General features: G+C 45.1%; 1 protein-coding gene across 1 annotated transcript in view; it reads left to right on the top strand.

Annotated features, from left to right (window-relative positions):
• LOC142291251 (uncharacterized) overlaps window positions 1-13,872 on the top strand; it is a 72,139-nt gene that overhangs the window by 46,922 nt on the left and 11,345 nt on the right. The window contains exon 4 of the mRNA XM_075335632.1: window positions 7,450-10,798. Coding sequence (XP_075191747.1) covers window positions 7,450-10,798 — 3,349 coding nt within the window. The remainder of the gene's footprint in view (window positions 1-7,449; window positions 10,799-13,872) is intronic.

The raw sequence follows: 13,872 nt of genomic DNA, 5'->3' as shown, positions 1-13,872 counted from the left end.
CGGTGACACGGGTGCCCGGCCGGTCTAATCTATCAGTGGATGCGTCAGGAGGTCCGGCAGGTGCTGCAGCGATCGGACGGGATCAGACTCCTCCTCCAATCGCTCCAGGAGCTGCCGGTAATCAGCACATAAGTGAGTATTATTTATTTATTTTTATTTTTTTGCACCGATGCATCAGCTGATTGTATAATCGGCTTTTATACAATCAGCTGATGTGTGAAGTGCTTCAGCCCCTAGAACCTGACACATCATCTGATCGCTTTGCCTTCCAGCAAATCCATCAGATGATATTGGACGGCGCGGGACCCTTGACCCAGGATTACTGCGGAGGGGGGTTCTTTATTTCAATAAAGATGGAGTCACTAATTGTGTTGTGTTTTATTTCTAATAAAAAATATTTTCCTGTGTTGTGTTTTTTTTTTTTTTTTTTTTTTTTTTATCTGTACTAGAAATTCATGGTGGCCATGTCTAATATTGGCGTGACACCATAAATTTTGGGCTTAGGGCCAGCTGATAATATACAGCTAGCCCTAACCCCATTATTACCCAACGAGCCACCCGGCATCAGGGCAGCTGGAAGAGTTGGATACAGCGCCAGAAGATGGCGCTTCTATGAAAGCGCCATTTTCTGGGGTGGCTGCGGGACTGCAATTCACAGCGGGGGTGCCCAGAAAGCATGGGCACCCTGCACTGTGGATTCCAATCCCCAGCTGCCTAGTTGTACCCGGCTGGACTCAAAAATTGGGCGAAGTCCACGTTTTTTTTTTTTTTTTTGTTTTTTTTTATTTCATGAAATTCATGAAATAATTAAAAAAAAAAAAAAAAAAAAAAAAAAAGGGCTTCTCTATATTTTTGGTTCCCAGACGGATACAAATAGGCAGCTGGGGTTGGGGGCAGCCTGTACCTGCCTGCTGTACCCGGCTAGCATACAAAAATATGACGAAGCCCACGTAATTTTTTTGGGGGCAAAAAACTCCTGCATTCAGTCCTGGATGGAGGATGCTGAGCCTTGTAGTTCTGCAGCTGCTGTCTGCTCTCCTGCATACACTATTGGATGGAGTATGCTGAGCCTTGTAGTTCTGCTCCCTCTGCCTCTCCCTCCAGCATACAGTCCTGTATGGAGCATGCTGAGCCTTGTAGTTCTGCAGCTGTCTGCTCTATTGCATACACTAGTGGAGAATGAAGAACATATTGAAGAAGGAAATGACATCAGACCTTTTTTTTTTTTTCAACAATCTTTAATGGCATTGTTCACTGATAAAAAAAAAACGCATAAAGACGCAGCGAGCAAAAACGCAGCAAAAAAACGCACCAAATCGTGGCAAAACGCGTGGGTTTTTGCCGCGGTTGCGTTTTTGTGCGGTTTTTGCCGCAAAAACGCAGCGTCAAAAAAACGCAGTGTGTGAACCTAGCTGGCATAAGGATTTGCTTGCAGTTTTGTGACACAACTGCACTAAAAAGCGCAATAAAAACGCACTGTGTGCACGCAACCCAAGAGCACAAAACAGCTGCTTGGGCTAGATGGCAGAAGGCAAGCAGAATAAAAAAAAAAAATCTACAGACAGGAAAAAAACAAACCCAGGTCGTACATAGTTGTTTATAATAATTTTCATTGGAGTGAGGTGCCATCTAGTAAGAATCTTGTAGTTACTTATCCAAATTCTGCTACATTTGAAGAATTGATTAGGTGCCAGTAGTAATTTATGGGTTTCCTCCAGAAGAGATAATTATTTAAACATTTTTTTGTTTTAAATCTGTATCCCCAAAGATAAGATCTGTGTATTCCGCCACATCTTGTGTGGTTTGACCAGAGTGATTATAAATCAAACCACATCGGAGATCTTTGTCCAAACTCCAAGCAATAGGTTGACAGAGATGTTGTATGGACCATGTCACAGGTGGCTGGAACACCCCGATCATTTACTCTGGAAATTTTTCTTGGAATATTTCCCACATAAAATTCTAAGCCAAAACTATTGCTTGCAGTCAAAGGGAACCCAAATACAGCATACTATAGGTCTAAAAGACTGTCACTTAACCAAGGTACATAAAAAGTTGACAGTTTAATTCAGGAAGCATCCACTCTTGAGGGGTTTGTTAAACCTGGGTCCACTTTGGAAAACATCCCCTCTGACTTTCTTTTATTTTTTTTCCTTTCCAGAGTTACCCTGATAAATTACATACTCTAATCTTATTTATTGGAGATTCCTCTTCTCTGATTTGTGGTCAAGGCCAGATAACCGGTAGCTCAATAATTGAAGTCTCCTTAGTCTGTCCCATAGTCATTCTTCCGAATGTCCTTCCTTATATAAAGAATATGTGGTACAATGGTGCACCTTTTGTCTTTGTTCTGCTTTAAATGAACTTATGAACCCTACTTGGACATCAATACTTGGTAATCCTTTACAGTGTGTCAAATTTGTTAATGTCTGCAGTACAGTGAGAAAAATAAGTATGTGATACACTGCTGACTTTGCAAGTTTTCCCACCTACAAAGAATGGAGAGGTCTGTAATTTATATCGTAGCTACAGTTCACCTATGACAGACAAAACAAAAAAAGCCAGAATACTATTGTATAATTTTTAAATAATTTGTGGGTGTTTTTTTTTTTCTTCCATAAAATATTTGGTACAGAAACCTTTTAGTTTGCAATTACAGAGGTCAGACGTCTCCTGTAGCTCTTGACAAAGTTTGCGCCACTGCAGCAGAGATTTTGGCTCCCTACTCCATTCAGATCTTCTCAAGATCTTTCAAGTTTCGGGGCTGTCACTGGGCAACGTTGAGTTTCAGCTCCCTCCCAAAGATTTTTTTTTTTCCATTGGGTTTAGGTATGGAGACTGGCTAGGCACCTCCAGGACCTTGAAATGCTTTTCACAGAGCCACTCCTTTAGTTGCCCTGGCTCTCGTTCGGATTGTCATGCTGGAAGACCCAGCCATGACCCATCTTCAATGCTTGTACTGAGGGAAGGAGGTTGTTGGCTAATATCTTGCAATACATGACCCCATCCATCCTCCCTTCAATACAGAGCAGTTGTTCTATCCCCATTGCAAAAAAGCACCCCCTATGATGTTTACACGAGTGGCGATACCAAAAAGTTTAGTTTTTGGTTTAGTCTGCCAACATGCCTCCTTTTGGATCATTTAGATCAGGGGTGGGGAACCTTTTTACTGACGGGGGCCATTTGGAATTTCCTACTAACCTTTTGGGGCCGCACAACATTATCAACCTGAAAAATAACCCTGCTATATTTGGTCAAACTATTAATTAACTCCCCCCTATTGTGGTGGCCGGAGCTGCTTCTCTTTGGTGCGATTGTGATGTTCGGTGATATTGATCTTGTTTCTCACAGCTGCTTTTCCAGGTTTGTCTCTGTCTGGAGATGCTGGGGGCATACACATCACAGGAGGGGCCGGGGCGCATAAATTACAGGAGACACTGGGAGTACACATCACAGGAGGGGCTGGGGCATATACATCACAGGAGGGGCTGGGGCATATACATCACAGGAGGGGCTGGGGCATATACATCACAGGAGGGGCTGGGGCATATACATCACAGGAGGGGCTGGGGCATATACATCACAGGAGGGGCTGGGGCATATACATCACAGGAGGGGCTGGGGCATATACATCACAGGAGGGGCTGGGGCATATACATCACAGGAGGGGCTGGGGCATATACATCACAGGAGGGGCTGGGGCATATACATCACAGGAGGGGCTGGGGCATATACATCACAGGAGGGGCTGGGGCATATACATCACAGGAGGGGCTGGGGCATATACATCACAGGAGGGGCTGGGGCATATACATCACAGGAGGGGCTGGGGCATATACATCACAGGAGGGGCTGGGGCATATACATCACAGGAGGGGCTGGGGCATATACATCACAGGAGGGGCTGGGGCATATACATCACAGGAGGGGCTGGGGCATGGACAGCCCTGGCGGTGGCACAGACATGACTGGGGACACGCACTGCACTGGGTGGCAGCACGCACTGCACTGGGTGGCAGCACGGACTGCACTGGGTGGCAGCACTAGGGAGACAGACAGGTCTGGGGGAACATAGACATCAACAGGAGAGCACGGACTGGGGAGCATAGAAAGCAGTGGGAGGGTACAGACAGCAGTAGCGAGTTAAGAGCACTGAGGGGTGGCACACAGCACTGGGGAGCATGGACAGCATAAGGGGGGCACAGACAGCACTCACCGTGGCATGGACAGCACTGGTGGCAGCATGGACAGCATTAGGTGGTGCGGACAGCACTTGTGGGAGGGCATAGACATCACCCAGGGGGTACAGACAGCACTAGGGGGGCACAGACAGCAGTGAGGGGTTACACTGCGCTGAGGGGGTACACAGCACTGTGGTGTACACAGCATTAGGGGGTACACACAGCACTAGGGGGTACACACAGCACCTGGGGGTACACAGCACTGGGGGGTACACACTGTACTAGGAGGTACACAGCACGAGGGGGTACACACAGCACGAGGGGGTACACACAGCACGAGGGGGTACACACAGCACGAGGGGGTACACACAGCACGAGGGGGTACACACAGCACGAGGGGGTACACACAGCACGAGGGGGTACACACAGCACGAGGGGGTACACACAGCACGAGGGGGAACACACAGCATTAAGGGGTACTCACTGTACTAGGGGGTACATACAGCATTGGGGGGTACACACAGTACGAGGGGGTACACAGCACTGAGCGGGGGGGGAAGCGATGGGTTGAGTACTCGCAGTGAGGGGGAGGGAGAGTCACACACACAGCACAGTTTCGGGAGGCTGGTAAACCTGCTGCAGCTCTTCTGTGTGACTTTATCGCAGCGTGCTGCTTACCCGCCCACCAGAGCACACAGGCCGGGGATAAGCCTAGAATGTATGGGCTGCAGTCAGGTCCTGGAAGTCAGGATCTGGAGAGAGCCCGTACATTCTAGCATCTACCCACAGGGCATCAGGCAGTGGGATTTAAAGGGCCGGCAGCCGGGAAAAGCGCGGCTGCCACCAAAGCACAATGGTCCCCAGGAATGTGCCCGGGGGCCGCATAAAAAGTCGTCACGGGCCGTATACGGCCCGCGGGCCGGAGGTTCCCCACCCCTGATTTAGATGGTCATTGGCGAACTTCTTCAAATGGGCCTGAAACGTGCTGGTGTGAGCAGGGGGACCTTGTGTGACCTGCTGGATTTTAATTCATGATGGTATAGGGTGTTTACTAACTAATCTTTTAGACTGCTTCCAGCTCTCTTCAGGTTATTAACCAGGTCCTCTCATGTAGTTCTGGGCGGATTCCTGACTCTTCTCAGAATTATCCTTACCCCATGAGACGAGATCTTGTATGGAGCCCCAGATCGAGTAAGATTGAATATTATCTTCTCTTCAATTTTCTAATTATGCCAACAGTTGTTACCTTCTCACCAAACTGCTAGCCTATTGTCCTGTAGCTCATCATAGCTTGTGCTGGTCTACAATTTTTTTTTTTTTTTTTTTTTTTTTATCCCATGTCCTTAAACATCTAATTGGTCCTGGCCATGGTGGACAGGTTTGAGTGAGATTGTGTCGACAGGTGTCTTTATGCAGGTAACAGTTTCAAAAAAGTGTAATTTAATACAGGTAGAGTGCAGAGTAGGAGGGCTTCTTGAAGAAAAAAAAATAACAATTTGTGACAGCCAGAATTATTGCTGGTTGTTGGGTGATCAAATACTTATTTCATGTAATCAAATGCAGATAAATCATACAAAATGGGTTTTTTTTTTTGTTTTGTTTTTTGGGGGGGATTCTGTCAGTTGAAGTGTGTACCTATGATAAAAATAAGAGCTCTGTATTTGTAGGTGGGAAAACTTGCAAAATTGGCAGTGTATCAAGTACCGTATTTTTCGGACCATAAGACGCACTTCCCCCCCCCCCCCCCCCCCCCCAAATGTTGGGGGAAAGTGGGGGGTGCGTCTTATGGTCTGAATGTGGCTGCGGGGAATGTGGTTGCTGTGGTGGAGTGGGTCTTTGGGGACACGAGCAGGCTGTAACCGCCTGCCGTGACCATGTGGACCTGCTCATTTAATATGCATGCCCATCCTCCCTCAGCGCTGAAGCAGGCACTGACAGGTGGGCGGGATGATGGGCGGGGGATAAACAGCCGGCCGCATGATCACCCCTGGAAACTACGGCCTAGAGTGATCATGTGCGGCTGTATTCACTGCTCCCCGCGCATCATCATCAGCGCGGGGAGCAGTGAATGGGTGTTTAGTACTCGCCGTTCCCCCTGCAGCATCACTCGTCCTCCCGTCTGTGTCAGCGGCAGCGCCGCTTAGTGGAGCCGTCCGCGTTACCCTGCTGCATCACGATCATCTCCTGTGTCTGTGCCGGCGGCTGGGTGGAGACTAGCGGGGTGCACAGCGATGACGTTATCGCTGTGCGCACGTGTCCACACGCAGCCGCCGGCACAGACACAGGAGATGATCGCGATGATGCAAGGGAATGGGGACGGCTCCACTCAGCGGCGCTGCCACTGACACAGACAGGAGGATGAGCGATGCTGCAGGGAGTGAGGTAAGGTGAGGTGAGTATGAACGTTTTTTTAATTTTTTTTTTTTTTTTTTTTTTTTTTTTTTGTGCCACAGAATGGGGTCATATGAGTAGGATTGGGGTCATATGAGTAGGATTGGGGTCATACGAGTAGGATTGGGGTCATACGAGTAGGATTGGGGTCATACGAGTAGGATTGGGGTCATACGAGTAGGATTGGGGTCATATGAGTAGGATTGGGGCATATTATGAGCCGGATGGGGGCATATGCCATGATTGGTTATATAGCAGGATGCGGCCATATGGCAGGATGACTGTATATAGCAGGATGAGGGACATATACTGTATATACAAGGCAGGAGGATCATTACCAGGATGCGGCACCTTAGTAGAGAATTTGGGGACATTACCCCCATAACAGTGTCAGCAGCAGATCCTTACCCCAGAAGAGTGTGTCATGACCATATTTTTTGCTTAAAATTTCATTTTCCGATTTTCCTCCTCTAAAACCAGGGTGTGTCTTATAGTCCGGTGCGTCTTATAGTCCGAAAAATACGGTAATTATTTTCCCCACTGTATATCCTAAAAAGATCTGATGTTGACTTGATGTGGTTTGTTACCTGGCCGATTTTGGTATTAATGTTTTGACAATTTAAGTTTGACCGTCTTTTTTTTGAAAATCCAGAAAATAAAAATTTAATAAATGGAATAGGTTTTAGAATCTGAGTTTTAATAAATATAGCGGATACATTTTCCTTTTTTAATAGTGAAAATAAAAGTTCTAAATACAGTATCTGCAGGTATATAAAACTATTAAGTGGTCATCTTCCATTACTAATAAGGGAGTCTTTCAATTTTTATTAGCTTGTTTTTCAATTTTAATTGTAAATATATTTATTTTCAATTCCAGGTAATGGCTCAAAGATGAATGGAAACTACAGAATGTATAGTTCTGTTGGAGATCTTCGATTAATTAACTACTATAATGATTATCCTGATGAAATCCCGGCACCACCATCTATGCCACCACCTCCTCCACCAAGTATGGCACCTCCTCCACCACCACAAAGAAGTCCTCCCTCGTCTACTATTTCATCTCCCTCATCTCCGAGTCCGCCTGACTTTATACCCCCCACCCCACATGCTTCAGCACCTAGCTTTTTGCCAACAGATCAATCTGCAGTACCAACAATTGAACAGCAACAATCAAATAATGTTGCTAAATGGAAGTCTGAGACTGGTCTTAATGCAGGGTTAAAAGACCAGCCCATGACTTTACCTAATAGATTTTCATTAAATCCTGCTGCTTTCCAACATAACCAGGGGCAGACCAATTTTGATGTGGAGCCTCGGTCTACTTTACCAAAGTCCTTTAAAATACCTCCCCCAGCACCAACCAGGACGTCATCAATGCAGTTGCAAGAGCCTCAGAACATCAGTTATTCCAATGTTCCTCCTCGGTCCCCAGTACCATCTAGCTTTAACCCAAGTGTTCAAGCTAAACTTTATGCATCAAATCAAGCACAATTATCTTTAAATGATACACTGAACAAGAGAAAATCCATGCTGATAATGGAAGATCTCCCAGGTCTATCAGAAAACAATGATCAAATAACAGACAAATCCACTAATGTGACAGATTCTGTGGCTAATGCAACTTCAATAAAGGATAACACAAATATTCTTCATAATCCTCATGTAGATTACAATAGGCAAATTAAGAAGGAAGATACCTTACATGACATCAAAATTGAATCTTCATCAATAATTCAAGAGGATCACCCAAAGTTGCCCTACAAACCCAATATCATTGACAGTGCATTGACATCAGTTCCTGCAAATGGAGTGGAAGGGCAAAACTATTTTCAGACTAGCACTGGATATAATACTCTAACCCATAATAAACATGGATTTACACAGGAAATACAGAAAACTTCCAAGCCTACAGTTAAACATATTTCTATTAAACCTATTATAGACGACCTTACTATAGCAAACTCAAATGGGTTTAAATTTAACTCTCTAACAAGGAAGGAAATGGACATATTCCCTCAAGAGTTAACAAGAATGGATATTGACATTAAATCAAAACCAGGAGGGAGTTTAGGAAATGTAAAGGAGAGTCCTCCAACACCACCACCAATGGCGCCACCGCCGCCACCACCACCTCCTCCTCCTCCACTACCACCAATGGCTGTTCCATTGCCTACTGGAAATATTACACCACCAAAGAATTCATTTACCATTAATTCAAAATCAACACCACCTACACCTCCTCCAGTAGTTCGAATGCCTTCGCCATTGCTTTCTCCAAAGCCAAAGACTATTTCCATTGCTCCAAAACCTCCATCACTTGTTTCTTCTCAACCTCCAAAGGCACCACCAGTACCTCCACCTTTGCCAAGTTCCCTTGGTCCATCAGGTTCAGCACCTTTGTTGGAAGCTTTACAAACAAAGCAGCAGTCCCTAAAAAAGATTTCACAATCTATAGAGGTTAGACCTGCTCAGACAAGTTCTATCACAAGTATGGATGATGATCAAAAAGTAAGAGTTGGGAAGATAAAGGGTGAGTTGGAAGCATTATTTTCGCCAAAAAAAGATGAGAAAGGAGAGCGGCTTAAAAATTCTCGTATAGGTCTCGAGGCAAATAAGAATTCCAATGGAAATGTTCCACAGTCAAAAGGAGGAGAAAATACGTTGGTAAATTCTTTAATGTTGAAAGTCCCCCTTCTACCTGCTAAATTTGAGAGAGATGATGCAGATACAGACAATTCTGAGTGGCTGCCTAAAGGTAAGAAAATGGATATTCAGATTCCCGAGCCAGACTACTTGCCAACGAGCCCCATTTACAAAACGGAGAAGTCAACATATTCGGAATCACAAAACAAAATTCCAAAGGCAACACTTGAGAAATCTTTTCCTTCATCACCTATTGATTCACCCCCAAAAGACTCAAATATAGCAGATACATTGAAGAGCTCCATTCCAACCTACAAGCCACACCGTGGATCAAAGGTTCCATCTGAAAGTAGCACCTTAGATGAAATACCAGTAGTAATGTCAAAACCTGCTGCAGAGGTCAGCGTAAACCTGGATCGTGCTAGTCATCTTACAGACATTGTATCATTGGCACCCTCTGTGGAGCAAGAATCTCTGAAAGCTCAAGCTGAAAATACCAGTAAATACCCTGTCGCTCAAGAACAGTTTGAATCAAATTCTCCAATGGCTTTACTAATGGCAGCACAGAAGCGGGCACAGAAAACAAAGTCCACAGACAAGAAAAATCTTCCCAAAATTTCTGTTACAAGTGGAATTGTGAGTTCATCTACTTCTCCCTATGTTGAGAGGAAGACAAATACGTTAGTTTCCAATAAAAACAATGCACAACAATTTGATGAGGAAGAAGTCACCAGTTTTACATCCAGCTCATTCCAAAATTCAACACTGAAAGACCGAGAGCCCCAGTTTTCAGATATAAGCAGTACCTTTGATAGAACTTTGGAGAATTCCAATGACCAGTTCAGTGTACCATATGATTACAATTCAGCAAACAGAATGGTTTCCACCATAAATGGTCCTGAAGAATATTGGAAGCCTAAATCTACCACATTCGATAACTATGTTTCTACCGCTGTGCCAAAGTCAATTGAATCTCCTCCTTCTTTTAATATCGCTGCTTTTCCTTCACCTGTCCATAACTCAAAGATGGAACATGAGATTGAATATGGGATAATACCACCTCCTGCAGAGTTCATGAATAGTCCAGTTGCATCAAATAGTAATTTGCTTAGCATGCAGCAGGAAGGCAGACCATATCATTTTGATCATAGTACAAGTTTTCAAGCTGATTTAATTCCAAATTATGACAGAAATGATTCAATTCTTCAACCATCTTTTTCAAGGTCAACTTCAAGTAACCATGACTTAAACAGCTACTCAAGTGACCACTACAGCACTGCGCAAAGGGGCTCTTTAATTAAGAGACGACTGTACATGCCTGAACCAGAAAGTTCAACTAACTATGGATTAAATACCAGCTCCTTAAGATCTTCCACTGTGCCAATGTCTTATAGCAATCTGCATACACAGACTAGCTCTAGCATGGGTCCAGATCCACGACGTTCCAACTCGACATCAAGATTTCTACCTCCGGGAAGGAGAGTATCCTCTGAGAATATTGGCCGAATAGGACAAACTATGACTGAGATGAAATACATGCCTCAAAACTCTGATTATTCAGTTGGAAAATCCTCAACCAGGTTAGTGAGTTTGTTTGTTTTTTAAATAGAATCTGACATGAGATTCGGGTTGCCCAAACCACAACCTCGACTGTGTGATTGCAGCCAGGTATATCTTTCTCTAAAACGCGATAGTGTTTCTGTGAAAAAAGGGGGGGGGGGGATGGAGTTTGAAAAAGGTGGTTGACTTCTCTCTGCCCTAATCCAGGTGATTGACTGACAGGTCTCTCCCATGATTGTTCAAAGGGATAGACCAGTGGTAAACTGGATCAAAGTGGGGGAAAAAAGTCTACCATGGGCTACATTGGCGTAGTCTGGGTCTCTCTCTATAGTCCCTGACTGGCATCTTAAAACTTTTTTTTTTTTTTTCTCTGTAATGCTGTTGCTTTTTAAAGAAATGCACATGTGGCCTTAATGCTGCACGCCTTTATGTAGCTTGAGGTTTAGGCAGCATGAATCTATTGATGGTTTTCCTTTGAAACATTTTGCAATGTATGATATTGCAAAATAGGATTTGTAAACTAGCTTCAGATATTGAGGACTAACATCTTGACTTGAAAGCATACGGGGCATATTATAGGTTTTAGTCGTGCCCCCCCCCCCCCCAACAAAGAAAAAAATTAAAACCTCACCCTTTCCAAGAAACACACACACACACACACACACACACACACACACACACACACAGCCCTACCTCTTGTTCTGTCTGGTGTCTGTCTTACACTTGCTGGTGTGTACCCGAAAGACAAGAAAAATTAGGAAACAATTAGCTGATTAGCTTATTGCTCTCTTGGACAGTGTGCTGGGCAGACCTATAAGACCCATGCAATCAGAGGGGCTCACTGATGTAAAAAAGCTGTAGAGACCAAAGAGTCCAACATATTAACTAACCCTAATTTCCCTCCCTCCCCCCCCCCCCCCCCAATGGAAAAAAAAATCAATCATTTAACAAAAATATTTAGAGGGATCTTCCTTTTGCAAACCATGTGCACATGTTCTTTGGGAAAGTATATGGTGCCATCAAAAAATTTATACAATTTTGCAATCTATAAAGTTGACTTTAATCAGCAGATCTTGATAGAAGTTCACAATTGATGTGTTTTTTAACCTTTTGTCCGGCTGAATAGGTACAATTGTAACTATTCAGTTTTTTAATTGCAATACATTTTTTTTTTTTTTTTTTTTTTTTTTAATCCAAAAGCCGTAGAGGGCTGAAATTTCGTGACATCTCTGCAGTTTTGGTCCAGAATATATTGTCCAAATTTCAATAAAATATCTCCACCCCCTTCTGAGACAAGGGGTCGCTGTTAACGTTGTAAAATTATGCAGCCTGGCGAAGGTTAAAAAAAATGTTCCTCTGCTGAGAATTGTTTATACATGTGCCCCTGCTATGTTCTGTGTAATGGCAGTGTCTGACCGTACAGGAAAATGTTTCACCTCCCAAAAATCAGCCGTGATTCTTTGCAGCAATGTCTATACTCGTTCTTCCCCTCCTGCTCAGGAGCTGTGGTATGATCAGTAGAGTTGAGCGCGGTTCGCGGTTCTCCAGTTCGCGGTTCGAGTGATTTTGGGGGGTGTTCTAGATCGAACTAGAACTCGAGCTTTTTGCTAAAGTTCGAAAGTTCTAGTTACATTCGAACGGTTCTAGCAGCCAAAAGCAGGGCTTTTTACAGCTACAGTGTGCAGGGAACCATCACTGGCAGCCTGCCAGAAGCTGGTAACAAAGATAAACATCGGGTATCCAAGCAAAGCGCTTTGGTTAGTAACCCGATATTTATCCTAGTTACGTGTGCAGGAAGCCGACACTTCCCCGCTCGGCTCCGCCCCCTCCTGCATGCGGCATATGTACACGTACACACGTACACACGTACACACGTACACACACACACGTCCCCAGCCATGCAGTCCACGACACTGACGTCCTCAGCGCCACATGGCCCCGCTAGGTTCCACCCACCTGGCACTCTGCACACATGGTCCCGCTAGGTTCCGCCCACCTGACACTCTGCACACATGGTCCCGCTCGGCTTACCTGCGGTGATGAAGTCCCGCCCTCCCGACCTCAGCGCTGTCACTGTCCTCCATGGCCGCCGCTTGTCACATCACCTTCTCTCGCTTCCGGCCCGAGACTGACTAGCGGTGACGTCACGGGCCGCTCGCGATACTTGGCTGTGAAGGCGGCGGTCATTGAAGTCAGTGACAGGTGCTATCAGCAGTGCAGGAGATCAGCGCAGGTAATGTACCTCGCTATGCTCCTGACAGCAGCACTTGTCATGCCCTGCAGTGACCTGGGATGACCTTCTGATGTTAGCTCAGGTCACTGCACTGCTCTCCCAGCCAATGGGGAACATCCTGCTCTTCATTGACTGGGACAGGGACTATGGTGTGGATCGTCATGGCAACCCCTTGGATTACAGCAGACCTGGATTTGTTTTTCTTTCTAATTTGTTAAAGAGGGAATGTATTGGGGAGTGTTTTTTCCAAATAAAAATGTTTGTCGTCTTTTTTTTTTTTTTTTTTTTTTTTTTTTTTTTATTTCTTACTGACTGGGTTGGTGATGTCGGGTATCTGATAGACGCCTGACCTCACCAACCCCAGGGCTTGATGCCAGGTGACATTACACATCTGGTATTAACCCCATATATTACCCCGTTTGCCACCGCACCAGGGCACGGGATGAGCTGGGGCGAAGCACCAGGATTGGTGCATCTAATGGATGCGCCACTTCTGGGGCGGCTGCGGCCTGCTAGTTTTAGGCTGGGGAGAGTCCAATAACCATGGACCTCCCTAGTCTGAGAATATCAGACCCCAGCTGTCTGCTTTATCTTGGCTGGTGATCCAATTTTGGGGGGACCCCCACGTGTTTTTTTTTTTTAATAATTTATTTAATTTAAAATAACAGCGTGGGGTGCCCTCAGTTTTGGATTACCAGCCAAGGTGAAGCTGCCAGCTGTGGTCTGCAGGCTGCAGCCGTCTGCTTTACCCTAGCTGGCTACAAAAATAGGGGGAACCCCACGTCTTTTTTTGGCTAAATACAAAGCTAAGCACCCCTTAGTGCCACATGAAAAACACCAAAAGGTGCAAAATTACAAAAT

The sequence above is a fragment of the Anomaloglossus baeobatrachus genome, chromosome 2 (genome assembly GCF_048569485.1).
Source record: "Anomaloglossus baeobatrachus isolate aAnoBae1 chromosome 2, aAnoBae1.hap1, whole genome shotgun sequence".
Lineage (NCBI taxonomy): Eukaryota > Metazoa > Chordata > Amphibia > Anura > Aromobatidae > Anomaloglossus > Anomaloglossus baeobatrachus.
This window is presented reverse-complemented; position numbering and strand designations above follow the sequence as displayed.